The sequence below is a fragment of the Thalassophryne amazonica genome, chromosome 7 (assembly GCF_902500255.1).
Source record: "Thalassophryne amazonica chromosome 7, fThaAma1.1, whole genome shotgun sequence".
NCBI lineage: Eukaryota > Metazoa > Chordata > Actinopteri > Batrachoidiformes > Batrachoididae > Thalassophryne > Thalassophryne amazonica.
Genome location: NC_047109.1, coordinates 79,579,980 through 79,605,381, shown reverse-complemented (window position 1 = coordinate 79,605,381; position 25,402 = coordinate 79,579,980). Strand labels below are relative to the sequence as shown.

The 25,402-nt window shown below is 41.2% G+C and overlaps 1 protein-coding gene across 1 annotated transcript in view; it reads right to left on the bottom strand.

Moving 5' to 3' along the window:
- The window catches only part of itga10 (integrin, alpha 10), an 83,693-nt gene that overhangs the window by 1,508 nt on the left and 56,783 nt on the right, over positions 1 to 25,402 (bottom strand). The window contains exons 11-29 of the mRNA XM_034174720.1: positions 22,602 to 22,675; positions 22,376 to 22,520; positions 18,034 to 18,182; positions 17,779 to 17,922; positions 17,488 to 17,694; positions 17,247 to 17,377; positions 11,426 to 11,592; positions 11,179 to 11,321; positions 10,983 to 11,093; positions 10,808 to 10,893; positions 10,291 to 10,432; positions 10,110 to 10,202; positions 9,904 to 9,980; positions 1,700 to 1,789; positions 1,524 to 1,608; positions 991 to 1,104; positions 813 to 920; positions 610 to 723; positions 419 to 514 (exon numbers count right to left, since the gene is read on the bottom strand). Of these exons, the coding sequence (XP_034030611.1) occupies positions 419 to 514; positions 610 to 723; positions 813 to 920; positions 991 to 1,104; positions 1,524 to 1,608; positions 1,700 to 1,789; positions 9,904 to 9,980; positions 10,110 to 10,202; positions 10,291 to 10,432; positions 10,808 to 10,893; positions 10,983 to 11,093; positions 11,179 to 11,321; positions 11,426 to 11,592; positions 17,247 to 17,377; positions 17,488 to 17,694; positions 17,779 to 17,922; positions 18,034 to 18,182; positions 22,376 to 22,520; positions 22,602 to 22,675 (2,276 nt within the window). The remainder of the gene's footprint in view (positions 1 to 418; positions 515 to 609; positions 724 to 812; positions 921 to 990; positions 1,105 to 1,523; positions 1,609 to 1,699; positions 1,790 to 9,903; positions 9,981 to 10,109; positions 10,203 to 10,290; positions 10,433 to 10,807; positions 10,894 to 10,982; positions 11,094 to 11,178; positions 11,322 to 11,425; positions 11,593 to 17,246; positions 17,378 to 17,487; positions 17,695 to 17,778; positions 17,923 to 18,033; positions 18,183 to 22,375; positions 22,521 to 22,601; positions 22,676 to 25,402) is intronic.

Here is a 25,402-nt window from a genome sequence, read left to right as displayed (position 1 = left end):
ATTTATTTTAATATTTTTGTCATCTCACTGCTGTGACAATACAAGCAGGTCAAACTCCCTTTCACAAAAACTGATTTCTTCACTCTCTTATTCCAGTGAGGAACACAAGCACAAATCAAATTTGGTTACCAAATATGGTTAATTGTTTCTGAATGCAAATAACCACGAATGTACACAAGCATGTGCTTTATCAAGCACTGATGCTTGCACACATACTAAATTTTGTTTGTACGACTGCATGTAGAACCTTTTTTATGCACAGGTTGATAAATCAGGGCCCTGGAGCTTCCATGCAAGATGCTCATTTGAACATTGTGAGCAATACACAGATAAAAATAGCTGGGGTTCAAATGTCAAACCTAGCCAACAACCTACTGTTACACTGGAGCTGCAGCTGCTACAAACACTGCACTCTTACCTCCCTCCAGAATGTGCCTGTGCCCAGAGTAATGAGGTTAGTCTCCTGTGTGGTGAGGCGATAGGCTCCTATTATCCTTACTGATTTAAACTTGGCCTGCAAACATACACGGCAGTGGTTACCACATTTTATGACTCAAGATGTTTGGAACAATTGTGTTGAAAGCAACAGTGTGTTGAGATGGATCTTACTTTTCTGAAAAAATCATCATGGACTCTGCGGCTGACTCGAATAACAGCAGCCTGTCCTTGCAGGAGCCGCTGGACATTACACACAACCTCTGTACACCAAGACCTGCTGCAATTCTGGGCATGCATCAACACACAAGCGGTATATTAACACATGAAGAAGTGCTTCACGCAGTTCATTAGCTGCAGCAATGATGCTGCCTCACCAGTATATCATTCTGTATCATGTCTTCAGGGTGGAGTGGCCGTACGTCCCTCTGTCTGCCCTTCAGGTGTGGCACATCACTCAGCACGCTGCAGTTCACCCCCGTAACCTGCATGCCAATTTAAAGGTGTCACACACGACCCAAGAGAGATGCAAAAACTCAAAAATACGTTACTCACATTGTATGAGGAGACATCGGAGACGGTCATAAAGACTTGGTCTGCTGCAGCCACTGAAGGCAGACGCAGCCTCAGCGCCACATTACTCACAGAGTAACAGCCAAGGTTCTGCAGCTGCAAACAAACAATTAGTGCATTCTTATTATGTCCGCCAAGGACGTAATAAAATCATCTGCGTTTATTTATTTGTCTGTCTGTCTGTTAGCAAGATTGAATCAAAACTACTGCACGGATTGTGACGAGATTTTCACCACCGATAAATATTAGATGAAGGAAGACTCCATTAAATTTTGGAGGTGATCTGGATCTGGATGCTGGATCAAGATTTCACTTTATATACACTTTGAAGGCTTACATCAAAACTACTTCATGGATTCTCACCAAATTTTCACTAGATGGATATTAGGGCATGGAAGACTCCACTGCATTTTGGACGTGATCCGGATCCGGATTGGCAGACGTCAGAAATCTCTGATTGCTTTTGTTGCTTGTATTTTCACTAATATTGCATTTAAAACTGGAGTAATTTTTACCCTGAAATGAGTGTAGAACTCTGGTCCAATTCCTTCAGACACGGTCCGAGTCGGGTGGACCTCATAGCGGTTCAAATTGGAGTCACTGCATGAAGAAACATTGTGGTAAAAAAATGAAAAAAATACTGGGTACTATATGCAATCACAAGTAAACATTTCTGTGAAATTTTACATACCTGGTAACAAACAGGTCTGGTTCGTACTGAACAAAACTCTGCAGCTGAACATTGTTGTCCCCTAAAGTATCTGCTCTTTCCACACTGTCACTGTAACACAACCACATACAGAGGTGGATGAAAGTGGTCAGAGGCCTCTGGGCTACTTTTTGTTGTGGGCCCTTAAAATCATATTTAAATCACAGAATGTAGGTCAATAGTGCCAAACTAAATACTGTAAACTGTCCTTCCAACCACTTTTTTCAGAACAGGCTCTGAAACATTGCGCAATTTTTCAGTTTTATTTTAACACAAAAATGCTGAAATGCCCTGAGGTCAGCTCCCATCATGTAAGGGGGCAGTATTCTTTTCTTGTATGGTGGTATTTGTTAATTATTATACATCTGATTGAAATCCTTTGTTCTGATTGGCTGATTCGTGTGTAATAATTGCAATACTTTTCACAATAAATCATCCAAAGTTAACAATACCCACATGATTGACTGATTCTGCCCCATTTCGGGCAACATTATGAGTGATTGCGGACCGATTTTGTTATAACAGGGCAACAATGTTTCGCGCATGCGCAGGGGTGATGCGTCATATGCAACATCATGGCAGATAGCAGGTTTGCATCCAAAACTAAAAAGAATAAAAAAATGACTTAGCAAATTTTTCACACAATTGTAAAGATAAATGTATTAACTTCACAGATGTATAATAAAACAAATGGTGACTGGTTTATCGGGCAGCATAATGGAATGACACCCCTCAGGATCACTGTTGGCCACGGCTGGGCAACAATGATCCCGAGGGGTGACATTCCATTATGCTGCCCTCCAACCCAGTCACTATTTGTATATTATTATTTCATGTTATGTGCCCTTTGTGTTGTGTAAATGGTATGTATGAGTGTTTTTGTTTGTTTTTTGCACATGTAGTGTGATCTGTATCATAAAATGTGTGTCCAGACCTACTGAAGTGTGTGGAATAACTTTGAATTATGGCACAAGAAGAGGTGCTGTTGTACTTTTCATGATTAAAGCAGTTCTTGTTAATCAGAAGCTTGTTATGGATAAATGATTCCTTCTTCTTTCTCTAAATCATCGGGATCGTTTTGTGGAGGAAAATGTGAGACACTGTGTGACGGCCGATAGAGGCCACGGCACATCATCTAGACAACATGAGCAAATGCAGAATACACTTAAAAAAAAAAATAAAATCAATTCTCCAACTGGTAGTTGCATCAAAAATATCTTTGAAATTGCGTGTGTATGGCTTCGATTACAGAGAAAATGGGGAGAGCTGACATTTTCTGTTGGGTATTTTTATGTATTTTGGGTCAAGGATGAACGCTGTGAAAACGGAAAGTTGGTAGCACTAATATTTTTGGAGAAATTATGGATATTAGGTAACAACAGTGAACAACAGACAGTGATCATTAAATTCTGGACTCACACACCCTTCCAGCAGGGGGCGGTAAATATCTATATATTAAAAGCCAAGTGGCCACTGTGTATGCAACCGTGCATGTGTACCTAGAGTGCCTTTATTAGAAAGAGGGGCGACCTGACGAGTTGAACAAAAATCGGTCACGTGAATCGTGGTGCCATCTTGGGGCAAAAATAATCCAGCTATTTTATTTATTAATTCACTGAAAATGTCGGGTTGCTGTGCATTTGGAGGCACAAATAGACACAGCAAGGGCTTCAAGATGTACAGATTCCCTTCAGATCCGCATAGGAGAAAAATTTGGGAAAATAAAGTCAGCCGTGTGGGATGGAAGCGACTTCAGGCTTTGAGAGGTAAATTTATTGTTCAGTCCCATGTACAGTAAAACTCACCTAAACCGTCGTTGTATAAATCAGGTATTCGCAGTCACCGGACAAAAAACTCCCAATGTTTTTATATTGTTTTCCATGTAATAAACACCATATATAACGGATTTTGTACAACAGATTTTTTTGCTCACATCCGATAAAATGTCTCATCCGATCGCAATGTATTTCTATCAAACCTCTCGCATGTGGGACCGGAGACATTTACGTGATTAAAAGTCCGACTGTTTATTTTTTTCACACCGTGCTCAGATTCGGACCCACAGCCTGCAGCCTGACGTGCGCCTGTTAAATCCTCACACAGCAAAAGGCTGTGATTTTTGCTGTGAAAATTGCTGCTTTCAATCCTTCGTCTCTCATCATATTTTAATAGTTGTCCCATCCGAACACAATGTATTTCCATTAAAAACTCAGAGCAGTCTGCATGTGCAGAGGTACAAATTAAAGTTCAGCTCTGACACTTGCCGATTTGTGGAAAGTGGGAGAAGACTCTTTAAAAATGTCACGCATGTCACTGCATGACACAGAGTTAAAGAGCAGCAGCTGCATAAATCAGGCTTTAAATTAATTAAATAAATAATCATAAATTGTAAATTTATGTAAAATTGATAGCTTAACTATTTTTATATTTATTTTGATAGCACCTGTACCTGGATGTGTTGCTGTATGTGGTTAAATGATTTAAAAAATGTTGAAAACATAAAACGTCCATTCATTAGTTGAGAGAAGTTAGAACCAAAATGGCGCCATGTTCTGAGATGACGCCACTCTCCAGTCAAGGCACTCTATGTGCACCTGTGTGCATGTGTATAACTTTGATCACAGGCAAACTGAGGAGAGCTGACATTTGCTGTTTGGGTCAATGATGAACACCGCCTAAACAGAACATTGATAGGACTAATATTTTTGGAGAAACTACAGATATTAGCTAACAATCGTGAACAATGGAGGTTGATAATTACATTCTGGACTCACACTCCATTCAAATCATTATAGAAACTGTGCAAAATGTATTACGAAAATGTCAGCTACCTATTTTATAAACACGACCCAATCTAGAACCCGTGGATCCTCACAGGCAGCGTGCTAGTTTTCAAATCTAATTGTTGAATATCCTGCAGATGTCATGGTTTGGCCCTCTCTGGGCTCCTGTTATGGTTTTGCCCTCTGTCTGTGATCCTGCCTGGTGATTTTCTGTTTGGTTGTTTTCTCTTGCCTCATAGTGAGTGCTGTTTTAGTTTTGTCTCTGCCCTTTATTTACTTTGTTGTTGTTCTGCTTTTCTGTTTCTTTTCAGTCACTGATTGTAGTGTCTGTTGATATACTGTTACCACACGTAGTTCCGTTCTAGTTTAGTCTTGATCATTTTCCTTGTTGAACTTTTTTGGTCTCATTTTATTTTAGAGTTTCTGTCACTGAATTATCTGCTTGTCTGAATTCTCTGCTTGTGTTTGCTTAGTTTCACTTTCCTGCACTCTCTTGCCCTAGCTTTCACTCTGCTTCTGTTTACTAAAGTTCCACTTTCCTGCACTCTCTTGCACCTGCTGGACTCATCTTTGTCACATCCTCACCACACCTGACTCTTATCGCGTCCTGATTACCCCCACCTGCATTTAAGCACCGTCTTTCATGTTCCACTGCTAGTTCATTGTGCTCTATTCCATGTGCTTTTGCCCTCGTCCCACCCCTTTTTGTGCTTTTTCATGCCATAGTTTTGACTTTGATCTGGTTGCTTTACCGTGTATGACCCTACTTGTGTTTTTTGGACTCTGCTCTTGTCTCAGCCTGCATACTCTGTCTCATCGTGTTTTTTTTTAACATTGCTTGTTTCTGACTACGCCTCAGCCCAACATCTGCCTGTTACCTCTGTATCACTGCCTGCTTACACGTGTACCGAACCACTGCTTTGCCTCCAGATAAAGCATTTTGATAATTCCCTCATCTCTGCCTGTGGGTCTGCATTTGTGTCCTCCTCCTTTTGTGCCACTCATTCAAGAATCCTGACAGCAGATCATGTGTGTTTGTGTTCTCTGTGTTTGCAAGATATTTTTGAAGCACCTACCTGCAGTTAAATTCATCTGGATGTTTTTTTTAATAAAGTGGCTATTACTTTGTAAGGTATCCAATAAGAAACTACTGTGATTATTGAAGCATCTAATGAATTTCAAGCTCAAAGCTTAGGTTAAGGTTATGCATGGACTGTGACATGCTGTGCAATAATACCAATAGCAATTCATGGTTTGTGTACGGTCGGTACCACATCAATAGCAACAGTCATTTTATATTTGTAATGGTAATATGGACGTGTTGTGGCCTCTCTTGACCACCATACCCATATGACTTGGGATTCTAGAGTTTAAGCACAGCCAAACATGTACAGTAGTGTTCAGAATAATAGTAGTGCTATGTGACTAAAAAGATTAATCCAGGTTTTGAGTATATTTCTTATTGTTACATGGGAAACAAGGTACCAGTAGATTCAGTAGATTCTCACAAATCCAACAAGACCAAGCATTCATGATATGCACACTCTTAAGGCTATGAAATTGGGCTATTAGTAAAAAAAAAAAGTAGAAAAGGGGTTGTTCACAATAATAGTAGCATCTGCTGTTGATGCTACAAACTCAAAACTATTATGTTCAAACTGCTTTTTTTAGCAATCCTGTGAATCACTAAACTAGTATTTAGTTGTATAACCACAGTTTTTCATGATTTCTTCACATCTGCGAGGCATTAATTTTGTTTGTTTGGAACCAAGATTTTGCTGGTTTACTAGTGTGCTTGGGGTCATTGTCTTGTTAAAACACCCATTTCAAGGGCATGTCCTCTTCAGCATAAGGCAACATGACCTCTTCAAGTATTTTGACATATCCAAACTGATCCATGATACCTGGTATGTGATATATAGGCCCAACACCATAGTAGGAGAAACATGCCCATATCATGGTGCTTGCACCACCATGCTTCACTGTCTTCACTGTGAACTGTGGCTTGAATTCAGAGTTTGGGGGTTGTGTCACAAACTGTCTGTGGCCCTTGGACCCAAAAAGAACAATTTTACTCTCATCAGTCCACAAAATATTCCTCCATTTCTCTTTAGGCCAGTTGATGTGTTCTTTGGTAAATTGTAACCTCTTCTGCACGTCTTTTAATCAATCAATCAATTTTATTTATATAGCGCCAAATCACAACAAACAGTTGCCCCAAGGCGCTTTATATTGTAAGGCAATGCCATACAATAATTACGTAAAAACCCCAAAGGTCAAAACGACCCCCTGTGAGCAAGCACTTGGCGACGGGACATTTTTATTTAACAGAGGGACTTTGCAGGGGATTCTTGCAAATAAATTAGCTTCACACAGGCGTCTTCTAACTGTCACAGCACTTACAGGTAACTCCAGACTGTCTTTGATCATCCTGGAGCTGATCAATGGGTGAGCCTTTTCCATTCTGGTTATTCTTCTATCCATTTTGATGGTTGTTTTCCATTTTCTTCCACGTGTCTGTTTTTTTTTTGTTTTTTGTCCATTTTAAAGCATTGGAGATCATTGTAGATGAACAGCCTATAATTTGTTGCACCTGCATATAAGTTTTCCCCTCTCCAATCAACTTTTTAATCAAACTACGCTGTTCTTCTGAACAATGTCTTGAATGTCCCATTTTCCTCAGGCTTTCAAAGAGAAAAGCATGTTCAACAGGTGCTGGCTTCATCCTTATATAGGAGACACCTGATTCACACCTGTTTGTTCCACAAAACTGACGAACTCACTGACTGAATGCCACACTACTGTTATTGTGAACACCCCCTTTTCTACTTTTTTACTAATAGCCCAATTTCATAGCCTTAAGAGTGTGCATATCATGAATGCTTGGTCTTGTTGGATTTGTGAGAATCTACTGAATGTACTGGTACCTTGTTTCCCATGTAACAATAAGAAATATACTAAAAACCTGGATTCATCTTTTTAGTCACATAGCACTACTATTATTCTGAACACTATCAATCAATCAATCAACTTTTTTCTTGTATAGCGCCAAATCACAACAAACAGTTGCCCCAAGGCGCTCCACATTGCAAGGCAAGGCCATACAATAATTATGAAACACAGTCTACGTCTAAAGCAACATAACCAAGGGATGGTCCAGGGTCACCCGATCCAGCCCTAACTATAAGCCTTAGCGAAAAGGAAAGTTTTAAGCCTAATCTTAAAAGTAGAGAGGGTATCTGTCTCCCTGATCTGAATTGGGAGCTGGTTCCACAGGAGAGGAGCCTGAAAGCTGAAGGCTCTGCCTCCCATTCTACTCTTACAAACCCTAGGAACTACAAGTAAGCCCGCAGTCTGAGAGCGAAGCGCTCTAATGGGGTAATATGGTACTACGAGGTCCCTAAGATAAGATGGGACCTGATTATTCAAAACCTTATAAGTAAGAAGAAGAATTTTAAATTCTATTCTAGCATTAACAGGAAGCCAATGAAGGGAGGCCAACACGGGTGAGATATGCTCTCTCCTGCTAGTCCCCGTCAGTACTCTAGCTGCAGCATTCTGAACCAACTGAAGGCTTTTTAGGGAACTTTTAGGACAACCTGATAATAATGAATTACAATAGTCCAGCCTAGAGGAAATAAATGCATGAATTAGTTTTTCAGCATCACTCTGAGACAAGACCTTTCTGATTTTAGAGATATTGCGTAAATGCAAAAAGGCAGTCCTACATATTTGTTTAATATGCGCTTTGAATGACATATCCTGATCAAAAATAACTCCAAGATTTCTCACAGTATTACTAGAGATCAGGGAAATGCCATCCAGAGTAACGATCTGGTTAGACACCATGCTTCTAAGATTTGTGGGGCCAAGTACAATAACTTCAGTTTTATCTGAGTTTAAAAGCAGGAAATTAGAGGTCATCCATGTCTTTATGTCTGTAAGACAATCCTGCAGTTTAGCTAATTGGTGCGTATCCTCTGGCTTCATGGATAGATAAAGCTGGGTATCATCTGCGTAACAATGAAAATTTAAGCAATACCGTCTAATAATACTGCCCAAGGGAAGCATGTATAAAGTGAATAAAATTGGTCCTAGCACAGAACCTTGTGGAACTCCATAATTAACTTTAGTCTGTGAAGAAGATTCCCCATTTACATGAACAAACTGTAATCTATTAGACAAATATGATTCAAACCACCGCAGCGCAATGCCTTTAATACCTATGACATGCTCTAATCTCTGTAATAAAATTTTATGGTCAACAGTATCAAAAGCAGCACTGAGGTCCAACAGAACAAGCACAGAGATAAGTCCACTGTCCGAAGCCATAAGAAGATCATTTGTAACCTTCACTAATGCTGTTTCTGTACTATGATGAATTCTAAAACCTGACTGAAACTCTTCAAATAGACCATTCCTCTGCAGGTGATCAGTTAGCTGTTTTACAACTACCCTCTCAAGAATCTTTGAGAGAAAAGGAAGGTTGGAGATTGGCCTATAATTAGCTAAGATAGCTGGGTCAAGTGATGGCTTTTTAAGTAATGGTTTAATTACTGCCACCTTAAAGGCCTGTGGTACATAACCAACTAACAAAGATAGATTGATCATATTTAAGATTGAAGCATTAAATAATGGTAGGACTTCCTTGAGCAGCCTGGCAGGAATGGGGTCTAATAAGCATGTTGATGGTTTGGATGAAGTAACTAATGAAAATAACTCAGACAGAACAATCGGAGAGAAAGAGTCTAACCAAATACTGGCATCACTGAAAGCAGCCAAAGATAACGATACATCTTTGGGATGGTTATGAGTCATTTTTTCTCTAATAGTCAAAATTTTGTTAGCAAAGAAAGTCATGAAGTCATTACTAGTTAAAGTTAATGGAATACTCAGCTCAATAGAGCTCTGACTCTTTGTCAGCCTGGCTACAGTGCTGAAAAGAAACCTGGGGTTGTTCTTATTTTCTTCAATTAGTGATGAGTAGAAAGATGTCCTAGCTTCACGAAGGGCTTTCTTATAGAGCAACAAACTCTTTTTCCAGGCTAAGTGAAGATCTTCTAAATTAGTGAGACGCCATTTCCTCTCCAACTTACGGGTTATCTGCTTTAAGCTACGAGTTTGTGAGTTATACCACGGAGTCAGACACTTCTGATTTAAAGCTCTCTTTTTCAGAGGAGCTACAGCATCCAAAGTTGTCTTCAATGAGGATGTAAAACTATTGACACTACTGTACATTAATCCACTCAAGATCAGACAGTCAAACTGAGGCAGTTAAAACAACTTTAATCTATTGACATAGAAGCGATTATATACGATGTATACTGCATTATCCATCATTGTGTTTATGGACTTAAGTATTTGTACATTATGCTCAGCGTTGTGTTGTTTAGTGTGAGCTACCTGGCAGCATTGAGCTTCATCTGGACTCGACTGTGCAGAGACGTGCAGCTGAACTCAAACTCCAGCATGAAGTTAACCTGCATGCAGAGAAAGAGCAGCACACTGAGCTGACGCACATTTCAAATCTGTGATGTAAATTATGAGAGGGCTGAGACAAGAGAGCGGTGTGCTGGAGCTGTGTCTCCTCAGTATGGACATACGCGTACCTTTGACTGGGAACGAAAGACTGGATAGCTGACATTACATGAGTGGCTGTTGGCACTGAGTGCTGTGCACTCAATCTTAAACTGAGCATCCTCCTATGATAAGGGAGGGAGAAGAAGAATCAAATTGTGCATTTGGTTATTTTGGTAAATGTGGCTGTGCATGCGTTTGAGCACAGTCTACCCTGATGCTGAGGCTGGAGAAGTGCAGGTTGCGTGAGTAGAGCAGCGTGAGGCTGGTGTTGTAGGCATTTTCCAGTCTGTTCTGGAGCTGCACCTCCACTGCCAGACGCCTACGAGGGCTACGAATCACATAAGGTTTCTGTCTGTGCAGGAAACACAAAGAAAACTCAGTAAATGAGGACACGCAGTGTCTGATTTTTACCCGAGGCCAAAATATGGCCATCAGGTATTGCAAACTTTGGGTCCGTCTGATTGTCTGTCTGTGCTCAGCATAAGTCCAGTCCTATTACTGCCAGGGTCTTCAAATTCACAGGGACTATTCTTGAGACACAGACCTTGGACAAGTTCAAAGATGGTTAACCTTGACCTATTCTAAGGGGTCAAAAGGTCACATTCTTTATACACAATCTTTCATTGATTACATGCTCATACGGCTGAGGGTACTTTAGCATTGCGTTCTATATTTGTAAAGTGCAGTGGGAAAAGAGGATAGGAGCATGATTATGTCATATCTGTACTTTGTCCCGGAGATATCCATGTGGGCTTGCAGCACCAGGTCTGTTGTGCACACGTCATCCTCACCGCAGTCTTTAAAGAATGGAATCTGGACATATACAAGTGAAACAAACATGTTGGTAGTTGGACTTAGAGGAAAATTTGTTGTAGCGTTCTCATCCCTATTGTGCCACTCACAAATTTCTTGACAGTCGTTGGCCAGCCTTCATCCAACACCGGCCCACTCTCTGTGTCATTGATCTTAAACCGAAGTGAGAAGCTGATTGGACGGATGTAGTCTGCTGTGTCCTGTCAAAAACACCAGTAGATGTTTGTGATGACAACCATTGAATTTAAATGGCAGCAAATGATGATGGCGTGTAACAAAACTCACGTAGACATGGAAGGGCAGTTTGTAGCACAGAGTTTGTCCGGTGTAAACTCGGACTGACAGCTGTGTGTGCCTGTGCGAGCTGTCGTCAAACAGCGCTCGTGCTGACGACTTCCTGTCATCAAGCACGGCCACCACCCACAGCTCTGAGGAGAGGACGGAGAGTCTAAAAATAGTTCTGACCATTTTTGAGTGTGTGGACTCAAAAAGCATGAGAATTTGGTGATTGCCACAGAATAAAGTGTTTTACCAAAGCTATTGCTTTGTGGACCAGGGGAGCGAGACACAACTGTGAAACAGGCGGTGGCATTGAGACATGCTGAGTCCCTGCCTCCCCTCTGGCAGGTCTTCTGAATAACGTTGATGGAGTGTGGCTGGAAGGACAGGCTCACATTGATCTGTACTATGCTCCGAGAGCTGAGGACAGGATGGACACATACACAAGAAACAGGGATTTAGGTATGTGAACACAGTATAAGTACGAGGTCTGTCCATAAAGTATAGGTCCTTTTTATTTTTTTCAAAAACTATATGGATTTCATTCATGTTTTTATGTCAGACATGCTTGAACCCTCGTGCGCATGCGTGAGTTTTTCCACGCCTGTCGGTGACGTCATTCGCCTGTGAGCACTCCTTGTGGGAGGAGTCGTCCAGCCCCTCGTCGGAATTCCTTTGTCTGAGAAGTTGCTGAGAGACTGGCGCGTTGTTTGATCAGAATTTTTTCTAAACCTGTGAGACACATCGAAGTGGACATGGTTCGAAAAATTAAGCTGGTTTTCAGTGAAAATTTTAACGGCTGATGAGAGATTTTGAGGTGATACTGTCGCTTTAAGGACTTCCAACACAGCGGGACATCGCGCAGCGGTCCCAGGCGCCGTCATCAGCCTGTTTCAAGCTGAAAACCTCCACATTTCAGGCTCTATTGATCCAGGACGTCGTGAGAGAACAGAGAAGTTTCAGAAGAAGTCGGTTTCAGCATTTTATCCGGATATTCCACTGTTAAAGGAGATTTTTTTAATGAAAGACGTGCGGATGGGTCCGCGCGTCAGCTTGCAGCCGCCGCTCCGCTCCGCCATAGGAAAAACACCTCTGTTGGAAGACTTAAGGACAAGTTGGAACATGTCCAGCTGTTAAACAATTTCTCATATACTCACTCCACTGAAAGCCATCAAAAACCTCCTGGATTTTACAAATGGTTATCAACACGGAGGTGTTTTTCCTGTGCCGCCGCACCGCGCCGGCTGCGTCCCGACGCACGGACCTGTCCGCACGTCTTTCATTAAAAAATCTCCTTTAACAGTGGAATATCTGGATAAAATGCTGAAACCGACTTCTTCTGAAACTTCTCTGTTCTCTCACGACGTCCTGGATCAATAGAGCCTGAAATGTGGAGGTTTTCAGCTTGAAACAGGCTGATGACGCCGCCTGAGAGCGCTGCGCGACGTCTCGCTCCGGGGGAAGTCCTTAAAGCGACAGTATCACCTCAAAATCTCTCATCAGCCGTTAAAATTTTCACTGAAAACCATCTTAATTTTTCGAACCATGTCCACTTCGATGTGTCTCACAGGTTTAGAAAAAATTTTAATCAAACAAAGCGCCAGTCTCTCAGCAACTTCTCAGACAAAGGAATTCCGACGAGGGACTGGACGACTCCTCCCACAAGGAGTGCTCACAGGCGAATGACGTCACCGACAGGCCTGGAAAAACTCACGCATGCGCACGAGGGTTCATGCATGTCTGACGTAAAAACATATGAATGAAATCCATATAGTTTTTGAAAAAAATAAAAAGGACCTATACTTTATGGACAGCCCTCGTACACTCAACAAAAATATAAATGCAACACTTTTGGTTTTGCTCCCATTTTGTATGAGATGAACTCAAAGATCTAAAACTTTTTCCACATACACAAAATCACCATTTCCCTCAAATATTGTTCACAAACCAGTCTAAATCTGTGATAGTGAGCACTTCTCCTTTGCTGAGATAATCCATCCCACCTCATAGGTGTGCCATATCAAGATGCTGATTAGACACCATGATTAGTGCACAGGTGTGCCTTAGACTGCCCACAATAAAAGGCCACTCTGAAAGGTGCAGTTTTGTTTTATTGGGGGGGGGGGATACCAGTCAGTATCTGGTGTGACCACCATTTGCCTCATGCAGTGCAACACATCTCCTTCGCATAGAGTTGATCAGGTTGTCAATTGTGGCCTGTGGAGTGTTGGTCCACTCCTCTTCAATGGCTGTGCGAAGTTGCTGGATATTGGCAGGAACTGGTACACGCTGTCGTATACGCCGGTCCAGAGTATCCCAAACATGCTCAATGGGTGACATGTCCGGTGAGTATGCCGGCCATGCAAGAACTGGGACATTTTCAGCTTCCAAGAATTGTGTACAGATCCTTGCAACATGGGGCCGTGCATTATCCTGCTGCAACATGAGGTGATGTTCTTGGATGTATGGCACAACAATGGGCCTCAAGATCTCGTCACGGTATCTTTGTGCATTCAAAATGCCATCAATAAAATGCACCTGTGTTCTTTGTCCATAACAGATGCCTGCCCATACCATAACCCCACCGCCACCATGGGCCACTCGATCCACAACATTGACATCAGAAAACTGCTCACCCACACGACGCCACACACGCTGTCTGCCATCTGCCCTGAACAGTGTGAACCGGGATTCATCCGTGAAGAGAACACCTCTCCAACGTGCCAAACGCCAGCGAATGTGAGCATTTGCCCATTCAAGTCGGTTACGACGACGAACTGGAGTCAGGTCGAGACCCCGATGAGGATGACGAGCATGCAGATGAGCTTCCCTGAGATGGTTTCTGACAGTTTGTGCATAAATTCTTTGGTTATGCAAACCGATTGTTTCAGCAGCTGTCCGAGTGGCTGGTCTCAGACGATCTTGGAGGTGAACATGCTAGATGTGGAGGTCCTGGGCTGGTGTGGTTACACGTGGTCTGCGGTTGTGAGGCTGGTTGGATGTACTGCCAAATTCTCTGAAACGCCTTTGGAGACGGCTTATGGTAGAGAAATGAACATTCAATACACGAGCAACAGCTCTGATTGACATTCCTGCTGTCAGCATGCCAATTGCACGCTCCCTCAAATCTTGCGACATCTATGGCATTGTGCTGTGTGATAAAACTGCACCTTTCAGAGTGGCCTTTTATTGTGGACAGTCTAAGGCACACCTGTGCACTAATCATGGTGTCTAATCAGCATCTTGATATGGCACACCTGTGAGGTGGGATGGATTATCTCAGCAAAGGAGAAGTGCTCACTATCACAGATTTCGACTGGTTTGTGAACAATATTTGAGGGAAATGGTGATATTGTGTATGTGGAAAAAGTTTTAGATCTTTGAGTTCATCTCATACAAAATGGGAGCAAAACCAAAAGTGTTGCGTTTATATTTTTGTTGAGTGTATGAAAAGGTGTATAGCCAGACAGAAAGACCAAAATGGAAAGGATGTGCTAACAAGAGAGAACAGTGTGTGGAGAAGTTGGAGGGAGGACTTTGAGGAGCTAAACTTGGGATGATATGGAGATAATCCATCAGGATTTGGGATGGATTACTAAGAATGAAGAAGGGACAGCTATGAAGAGGATTAAGAATGGAAATGAGGTTGGTCCAGATGACATACCATGGAGATATTTATCAGATGGCAGATTATTTAATCAAATCTTGGAAAACAATAAGGATGCCTGAAGAGTGGAGAAGTGTAACAGCACCATTTTTTGTTAAAATAAGGGTGATATTCAGAACTGCATAACCACAGAGGTATAAAGTTGATCAGACACTGCATGAAATGATGGGAAAGATTAGCGATAACTAGGATGAGAGAAGAGGTGATCTGTGAACAGCAATATTGTTTAATACCTACACATACTATGTTTAGAAGAAGTATAGAGAAGTAAAAAAGGACTTGTATTGTGTGTTGGAGGATTTAGATATGGCTTTTGACAGGACGCCAAGAGAGGAGTTGTGAAATTGATGAAGAAGGGAGTGAATGTCAGTAGGAAACCAGAGTATAAATAAATTGAATTGAATAGAAAGTGAGAGTAGCTTTAAATTGTCCGTAGGTGTGCATGTGGGTGTGAATGTTTTTGTTCTGTGTCCTGTGTTAGACTGGCATCCTGTCCAGGGTGTACCCCACCTCACGCCCTATGACTGTTGGGATAGGCTCCAGCAAACGGGTATAGAAAATGGATAGATCTTGTTTAGCCATGTACAAAGGAGTGATGCAGGGTATACTGAAAGATAGTGCAGCAGATAACTGAAAAAATGCTTCAAATGGTGCTGCAAGCACCAAATTTGGCACACGTACTACTTAGACATTACTCTTTTAAAAATGCCGAGTGGCCACATGAACTTTCAATAGGTGGCCAAGAAGGGGTCAATTGAAGAATTACACAGGGCTCAAAATTTCAAAATGCTCCAATCATATTGAAAGGCATTCCATATTATTTGTCTGATCATAACGATTCCAAAAAGGTATAGTTTGGACTATCTGTGACTGAATGTTATGAGGTAAAAACAGCAAGAATGGTGATAAAGGTCAATTTCAATTTGTACAGGGGTCAAAAGTTAAAGTTGCTGCAATTTTGGTAAAAAGTGATGCAAATTATTAGTTGAGTGAATATGGTTTTTAAAAGGAATAGTTTGCATCATGTATCATGCTTAGTTATCATGTTACAGGGTAGCATATGTCACATGTCATAGAATCCAGTGGATGCCGACATTGTTTAACCTTTACTTTGTAAACCAAGCACGCAACACAGTCAAAACTGTTCCATTTATTAATCCTATTAGCTCAACCAGTAATTTGCACCACTTTTCTTTACCAAAATTGGAGCAACTTTAACTTTTGACCCCTGTACAAAGTGAAACTGACCTTTCTCAGTGTTTATCAATCAATCAATCAACATTTATTCATAAAGCGCTTTACAGCACCGACTGGTCTCCAAAGTGCTTAACATTAAAAACACAAATTCACAAAAATAAAACACATATAGAATAAAATTTTAAAACAGCACATAAAAACATGGTTGTTATGGTTATGGTTTATACCCCATAACTCCATAACATTCATTCACAGATAGTCCAAACTATACCTTTTTGGAATCTTCATGATCAGACAAATAATATGGAATATCTTTCAATATGATTGGAGCATTTTTAACTTTTGACCCCTGTGTAATTCTTGAATTGACCCCTTGTTGGCCGCCTATTGAAAGTTCATGTGGCCACGCTGCATTTTTAAAAGAGTAATGTCTAAGGAGTATGTGTGCCAAATTTGGTGCTTGCATCACCATTTGAAGGATCCCTCAGTAAATATTCACTTATCTGCTGCACTAAAGAAGGACACTGAGGATAGAGCTGCCAGACAGAAGGAGAACAGGAAGGATAATGAGGAGGTTTATGGATGGGGTGTTGGAAAAACATGCAGGTGGTTGGTGTGACAGGTGAAGATGAAGCGGACAGGGTGAGATGGACAGGCTTATTCTTATGCTTTCTTGGAAAACAAAAGAAATGGACCCCTCATTGACACTCAAATTGTATGAATTCAGTGGAGAGTGACATCGTCAAACTAGAAAAAAGCCTAAGGTAAGGCACTGCCTGTGTAATCAGTCATTTTGTTTAGCCATCGAAGGTGTGTTCTAATTCAGTACTGAACCTATTATCATTGCTTTAGCCACTAGTGAAAAGTTGAAAACCATAACATCTGAAAATATGACCAGTTTGAAAAATCCTGGCATTTCACTTTAAAACGTGTAATTCAGAGTTTAAATATTTTCCTCAAAATAAACAAATTTAACTACAAAATTTTAACATGAGTCAAATACAGAAAGCCCATTTTTCTATGATTTGGATGTAATACTCTCAAATTACAACTGATACAACAAATATATATAGTGATATAACTGTTGCTTTGAGTAATAAATCCAGTGCACTATCCAACAATACCTTCTATTAAAATTCAGTCACCGCAGCTATAAAATAAAATCGGCATCAGTGTAAGTGACTTTCCCCTTCTTCACCCCTCTACCCACCGGAGTAGTACAGCGGTGCCCTGCGCTCCCACTGCCAAGTCTATGAGCTCATCTCCATCCAAGTCCAACTGAGCACTGATGCTGCGGCCAAAATACTGCATGGTAGGGGAAATCAATGATGCTGGAATCCGCTGCAAAGACCAAAAGGATGAAAGAGGCAGGGGTTTAAAAAAATCAATTTCTTTGAATTCTGAAATGCACAAGTGAGCCTGTAATTTTGTTTACACTTGTTGGCAAATACCTGTTTGTAATTATGGATGACATAAATACCCTCTCCATGGTACACGTAGACAGCCCCTCTGTGTTCATCCTCCAGCGGGGCTCCCACCAACAGGTCAGTGAGGCCATCATGGTTGAGGTCTGGTGCGGCTGTCAGTGCATAACCAAACCTGGCATCCTGAGACTTCTCCTCTGCCTTCAAGGTGCCGTTAGACACAAACACCTCCTCCTGGGAGAAACAAAAGAGAACAAATGAGTTGGAGGTACCAGATGCAGATGAAGAAGAGTTTGATATGTTCCAGTGCTGTTTTACCCCAGTCAGAGTGTAGATGTAGACTCTTCCAGCCTCCTTGTTTCCTGAGCCGAGGTACATTGGTGCTGCAACCAAAAGGACGTCAGTGATTCCATCTTGGTCGATGTCCAGACCGCATACCTCACTGCCATAGTATGATCCAATCTACAGGAACACACACACATGTGGTTCAGTCTTCCTGCCTGTAGGTGGCAGGCTTTCATAAAGAAAGTTGACTGAGGAGAGCAAAGAAGGACCAAAACAGCTGAGATCTACCTGTTCTCCATTCAGAGCCTGAACAATGTTGACATCTCCTTCATTACTGAGTTCAAACAGGATGACTTTGCCTTTGTGTTTGAACCGTGGAGCTCCAGCTACATACAGCCTCCTCCAGTCCCCAACAATGACAGATGACACTGTGTAACCTGCACACATGTTAATGCATATCATCAGTCTTTGGCTTTCAATACAGGCTCAAGGCTACTTGGAGATGGTGTCTCACCTACCCATGTTAATTTGAAATTGCACCAGTGTGCATTTGACTTAATATTATTTTTAATGTCTATGAAGCAAAATTTACATTTCACCCTACCCACTCACTCATGTTTACTCGAATTAAGGGTGACGGGGGGCTGGAGCCTATCCCAGCAGTGATAGGGTGTGAGGCAGGGTACACCCTGGACAGGATGCCAGTCTATCGCAGGGCCACATATTCACAAACAAACATATTCACACCTGCGCGCACACACCTACGGACAATTTAAAGTTTCCGATCCACCTAACCTGCATGTCTTTGGATGTGGGAGGAAGCCGGAGCACTCGGAGGGAACCCACACAAACACAGGGAGAACACACAAACTCCACACAGAAAGGCAACAGGTGGGAATAAAACACATGACCTTCTTGCTGGGAGGCAACAGTGCTGACCACTAAGCCACCATGCTGCCCTACATGTCACCTTTCCTTCATTATTTTATTTACGATGTTGTGAAACACAGATTAAGTACTTTTAGATGTCTGATGTAATAGTTATGTTGAGCTGTATAAATATCATCAACCATCAATTTTATTTATATAGCGCCAAATCACAACAAACAGTTGCCCCAAGGCGCTTTATATCGTAAGGCAAGGCCATACAATAATTACGTAAAAACCCCAACGGTCAAAACGACCCCCTGTGAGCAAGCACTTGGCGACAGTGGGAAGGAAAATGTTATGTGTCGGACGCAGCTCGGAGAACCGACCAGCGTTTGAAGGACCCAGTATGAAATAAGCAGAGCACGGTACAAAGGCTAACTGAATTTAATACATAACAGTGATGTGATACAAAACAACAAAAGAGTGTGCGGTCTGGCGTGGTGGTGATACGGTGCGCTCCCAGCAGCGCTAACGGTCCGGAGCCAGAAGCCGTTCGGACCCAAGGACCCCGCCGACACCCCCCAGGTGGCCGCAACAAACCGAGTCTGTGAAAGAAGGAACCATTATGTGAGTCCACACTCTACACACAGAGAGACCACTCAAAGGTGTACATAAACAGCAAGCACTTCCTGGCTTAATTACTAATCAGCTTCCCAACCTGCAGGCATGGAACATCCAGTTCACAAAACTCCACTGCAGTGGAAGCCGATACATGACTAACGTACAGCTCAATATAATAAGGTGTGAGGGACACCACATTTACTGACTGTATAAACGTTAGTCACAAAATCTAACGTACCTCAGGAAGTGTGCTGACGAGCGTGAGACCTCACCCCCTCCTCTTTCACAGACCGTGCATCAAACCCTGGACGTTCTCTGCATCCACTGATGATGAGATGGCTCCCGAGACGACGATCTCACCCGTCTGGTCACAAGGTCGAGTCTCTGGCAAATACACACTGTATACTCCAGTCTTAAATGCCACCATGTTCCAATCCATATAGCTGCACCACAGCTGTGAGTCCTGACGAGCCGCAGGTGATCAGGGTGAGGTCCTGATAACCTCAGCAACACAGCCACTCAGTCCCAAATGCAAGCCACCTGGAAGGAAAAACAAAAGACAGAAACAAAAAGGCAGCCAGGCCCCCCAGCCATACAACAGAAAAACTCCCTTTTAACAGGAAGAAACCTCCAGCAGAACCAGGCTCAGGGAGGGGCAGTCTTCTGCTGGGACTGGTTGGGGCTGAGGGAGAGAACCAAGAAAAAGACATGGTGTGGAGGGGAGCAGAGATCAATCACTAATGATTAAATGCAGAGTGGTGCATACAGAGCAAAAAGAGAAAGAAACACTCAGTGCATCATGGGAACCCCCCAGCAGTCTACGTCTATAGCAGCATAACTAAGGGATGGTTCAGGGTCACCTGATCCAGCCCTAACTAAAAGCTTTAGCAAAAAGGAATTTTTTAAGCCTAATCTTAAAAGTAGAGAGTGTGTCTGGCCCCCTGATCTGAATTGGGAGCTGGTTCCACAGGAGAGGAGCCTGAAAGCTGAAGGCTCTGCCTCCCATTCTACTCTTACAAACCCTAGGAACTACAAGTAAGCCTGCAGTCTGAGAGCGAAGCGCTCTATTGGGGTGATATGGTACTACGAGGTTCCTAAGATAAGATGGGACCTGATTATTCAAAACCTTATAAGTAAGAAGAAGAATTTTAAATTCTATTCTAGAATTAACAGGAAGCCAATGAAGAGAGGCCAATATGGGTGAGATATGCTCTCTCCTTCTAGTCCCCGTTAGTACTCTAGCTGCAGCATTTTGAATTAACTGAAGGCTTTTCAGGGAACTTTTAGGACAACCTGATAATAATGAATTACAATAGTCCAGCCTAGAGGAAATAAATGCATGAATTAGTTTTTCAGCATCACTCTGAGACAAGACCTTTCTAATTTTAGAGATATTGCGTAAATGCAAAAAAGCAGTCCTACATATTTGTTTAATATGCGCTTTGAATGACATATCCTGATCAAAAATGACTCCAAGATTTCTCACAGTATTACTAGAGGTCAGGGTAATGCCATCCAGAGTAAGGATCTGGTTAGACACCATGTTTCTAAGATTTGTGGGGCCAAGTACAATAACTTCTGTTTTATCTGAGTTTAAAAGCAGGAAATTAGAGGTCATCCATGTCTTTATGTCTGTAAGACAATCCTGCAGTTTAGCTAATTGGTGTGTGTCCTCTGGCTTCATGGATAGATAAAGCTGGGTATCATCTGCGTAACAATGAAAATTTAAGCAATGCCGTCTAATAATACTGCCTAAGGGAAGCATGTATAAAGTGAATAAAATTGGTCCTAGCACAGAACCTTGCGGAACTCCATAATTAACCTTAGTCTGTGAAGAAAATTCCCCATTTACATGAACAAATTGTAATCTATTAGATAAATATGATTCAAACCACCGCAGCGCAGTGCCTTTAATACCTATGGCATGCTCTAATCTCTGTAATAAAATTTTATGGTCAACAGTATCAAAAGCAACACTGAGGTCTAACAGAACAAGCACAGAGATGAGTCCACTGTCTGAGGCCATAAGAAGATCATTTGTAACCTTCACTAATGCTGTTTCTGTACTATGATGAATTCTAAAACCTGACTGAAACTCTTCAAATAGACCATTCCTCAGCAGATGATCAGCTAACTGATCATCTGCAGAGATCATGGAGATACTTGCAATTGTATAACACCACATGTAAAGAGAGCCTTGTCATTTGTTTGGTGCATTGTATGTCACGCGCATTGATGATTTTTTCCCCATTGTATGGAAAAATAATCCATTGTATGAATTACATAATTTTTTGTATAATTCGGCTTAATTGACCATTAATTTTGGTTCCATATATTTCGCTACATTGTATGGCTCCACTATCTTTTCGTAAAAATGCGTCCATCATACAAGGAAGCTATTTTCAACAAGTTGACTGAATAATTTTGAAATGGATTTTCCCATTTTTGTTTATGGACACTTTCAGAAGACCTCTAAGTGCTTTCTCACATGTCTAATTTTAAGTAAACCGTGAAATGACAAGGATCTATTTAGATGCCATATAAAACAAATAATGAATGTTCTCCATTTATGTAATGAAAGATTACTTTCATGCATTGAAAGATGGAATGTTACTATCATAAAATATTCATTATTTGTATACTGTTTATTAGTCATTCAAAAAGTTACACCCATCCACAGAGATGAATGACAATGAAAGCATTACCACTGCAAAAAACACAAAATATTGAATCACTCATGAAATGACAAACTCATTTGAAATGGCTATTTTGAAGAATTCCTTAAAGATATTAAAGACCAATATGAAGTCAAATGACATATCACCTTTCTATTGGTCACATGTCCTTTGGTTTTGGATGACCTTGGAAAGTCAAACTCAAAGTCATAACTGTTTAACTCTGGCCAAATTTCAAGGCCATGCAGAACCATATACTGTATTATGGATTCACTGACTCACAAAGAATTATTTTTTCCTGAATCAGTGTCCAAAATGTAAAGTCGGGGTGCTGCACTCTGAACACCTCTTCTAGTTTTAAGACTGTAATGATTCAACAGTCACTGCAGAGGTATCTCTGTATGTGCATCAAAAATGATCCATTGAGCTTCATATTTCGTGATGTGGTAATAATAACTGGATACCGAGATAAGCAGCATGATTTTTCAGCTCCAGTGGGAACTCGCTCTCAAAAGCCTCTCTGGACGGCATGATGCGTCCTTTGACTCCTTCTTTCAACACGCCGCCATCCCAGTCATATGCGCCCACCGTCCCAAAGAGAATACCATCCTGAAACATGGAGAGCAGACGTGATGTGCACAGGTAAAAGTCATGTAATACACACACATTAGCCACAGGTGTTGGACTTACATCCAGTGTGTGTGTGGAGAAGCCGATCTGAGACATCTCCATGTGGAAGGAGCTCTGGTTGTATCCCAGTGTGCCTGCACATGCACAAAGACAGACAGTCAGTGCTCTCCATGGTTTCTTCCTTCCGTTTCTTCTCTTCTTCGTCTCTGATGGCATCTGTTAGCACCTTCACTCAGCCAGGTGGCAGATGCGCCCTTTCCTTTCCTCCTCCTCCCTTCCTCTATGATTTCCCTAAAAATGTAAGTGCGGTATCATTTTTCACCAGTCATTCCTTCCTCGTTCCCAGAACTACTGTGATAGCAAACACTCCCTCTAACTTCTTTTCCGTTTCTTTATTTTCTCTGCAGGATGACTGCTTATTTATTTTCACATGGACCTCATCCTCTTTCACTCCTTCACTCTGTTCTATTTTTTCTTCCATGTTCCTTCTCATGTTCTCTCTCACATTCCTTCATACCCTCAGTATCTACCTTTCGTTTCTCTAACCTCACATATTTGTAGACAGAACAACTTAATTGGTTGTTTAGGATTTATTTGTATTATCATTTTTTATACATATAAAATTGCCCCAACTGACACTATAAAGTTAATTAGAAGCATTGACAAACAGGTCTCATTCCAGAGACAACAAATAGTCAGAGCTCCGTATTATTATTTTATGGAAGGGTGTTCATGGTCATTAAAAATGTAAATTTACAAAAGAAGTGTCACAACAAACTTTTCCCACACTGTAAAAAAAAAAAAAAGTCTGAAATTAGCAGTGAAATTCTATGAATGTGTTTAATTTCCTGTACACTACAGGAGAATCCTGAACCAAATGCACATTTTATTCTTACAGTCATAAAACATTTAAATTGTAAAGTTTCTTTGTCAAATTTATAAATTCTTGTAGTTTAAAAACACAAACTGTAATCCAAAAAAACAATGCAATTTTGTTAAAATTACAAAATTATAGTGTTAAAAATGCAGTTAGATTCCATTTGAGAAATAATAATATGTACAAATACAGTTAATGTATGTTAACATGAAGAGTTTTGAAAAATCTGTTTATAACTGGGTGGCATGGTGTCGCTGTGGTTAGCACTGCTGCCTCACAGCAAAAAGGTCCTGGGATTGTTTCCCGCTTGATCATTTATGTGTGGATTTGGCATGTTTTCCCGTGTTTGCGTGGGCTTCCTCTAGGTCAGTGGTCTCCAAACTATTCCAGAAAGGGCTGAGAGGGTGCAGGTTTTCTTTGCAGCCACTGACTTCAGCAGGTGATTTCACTGATTAACATCATTTGGAGCAGGTGGTATGAGTTCATCAGTGAAATCACCTGCTGAAGTCAGGTTTGGAGACCACTGCTCTAGGTGCTCCAGGTTCCTTCCACTTCCAATGACATGAAGGTTAGGTGAACTGGAGAATTTAAACTGACTAGCTGTGCGTGTGAGCATGAATGGGTTTGTCTGTCTATGTGTGGGCCTGTGATAGACTGGCATCTTGTCTCTCACCCTAGGACTGCTGTGCATTTCTATTTGAATAAAGAGGCCAAAACACCAGAGCAGTATGATACAGTGCACCCAGAAAGCATTCACAGAGCTTCACTTTTTCCATATTTTGTTATTTTACAGCCTTATTCCAAATGGATGAAATTAATTTTTTCCCACAAAATTTTACACACAATACCCCATAATGACAATATGAAAAGTTAATTTTTAGATTTTTGCAAATTTATTAAAAAAAAAAGAAAAAGAAAAGAAATCTTGTGTACATAAGTATTCACAGTCTTTGCCATGAAGCTCAAAATTGAGCTTAGGTGCATCTTGTTTCCACTGATCATCCTTGAGATGTTTCTACAGCTTAATTGGAGTCCACCGGGGGTAAATTCAGATGATTGGACATGATTTGGAAAGGCACACATTAGTTCCCAGTGGGACAGCATGGTGGCATGAGCTGTTAGTGTGTGTACCTGCCAGACAGAATATCTCCTGTTCAAGGCTGCACATGCCCCATTCTTCTTGTACAGTTGTGTCAGTTGTGTGGATCTCAAATGAAAATCTCCTGCGGTGACCCAGAGCAACTTGGGAGTAGCCCAGAGAAATCTAACCAAATAGGATTCAATGTGCAATAAGCGACAACTGCATGTAAATTTTACAGAAATAATTCCTTTATAACTAGCACGATTATGTTATTTTGAAAGAAAAAGAAGGACTATGTTTCTATAATACTTTCCCATTTAGCAGATACTCAAAGATCTTTACAATGATGTCTTTACAATGACACATTTACCTCTCCAGCCAAAGCCTGCACCCATTCATATACTGGTGGACTATGACAATGCAGATTGTCTTGTCCAAGAACACAGACAGGTAGCATAAACAGGATTCAAACTAAGGTCTACATATTAGCAGGCCAGCTCCTTATCCACTGAGCTACCTGCTCTACAAAACTGTACCACATGTGTGCTTGTGTCTGTCACATGGGAGCTTCGGAGTTCCACTTTGTTCCTGTATGATGCATTTCTGTGACATTTTGGCACACAGCTTTAGCTCAGTGTGGGCCAGTGCATATTTTATTTTCATCACAATCCTGCCCTTAAGTCACTTTACAGAAATGCACATTCCACGTGCATATGCAGTATGCACGTGGAATACTCAACGGAACTGTGACAAAGCATCACCATATGATATCTCCAAACTAAAACATGTTGCTACAAATCAAAAGTTCTATGATAGCTGTTGTAATTGTAAAAAGTGGAAATATGCATTATTAAAATGGCCATTAGTCACAAATGATAGCAAAAATAAATAAATAACTGTGGT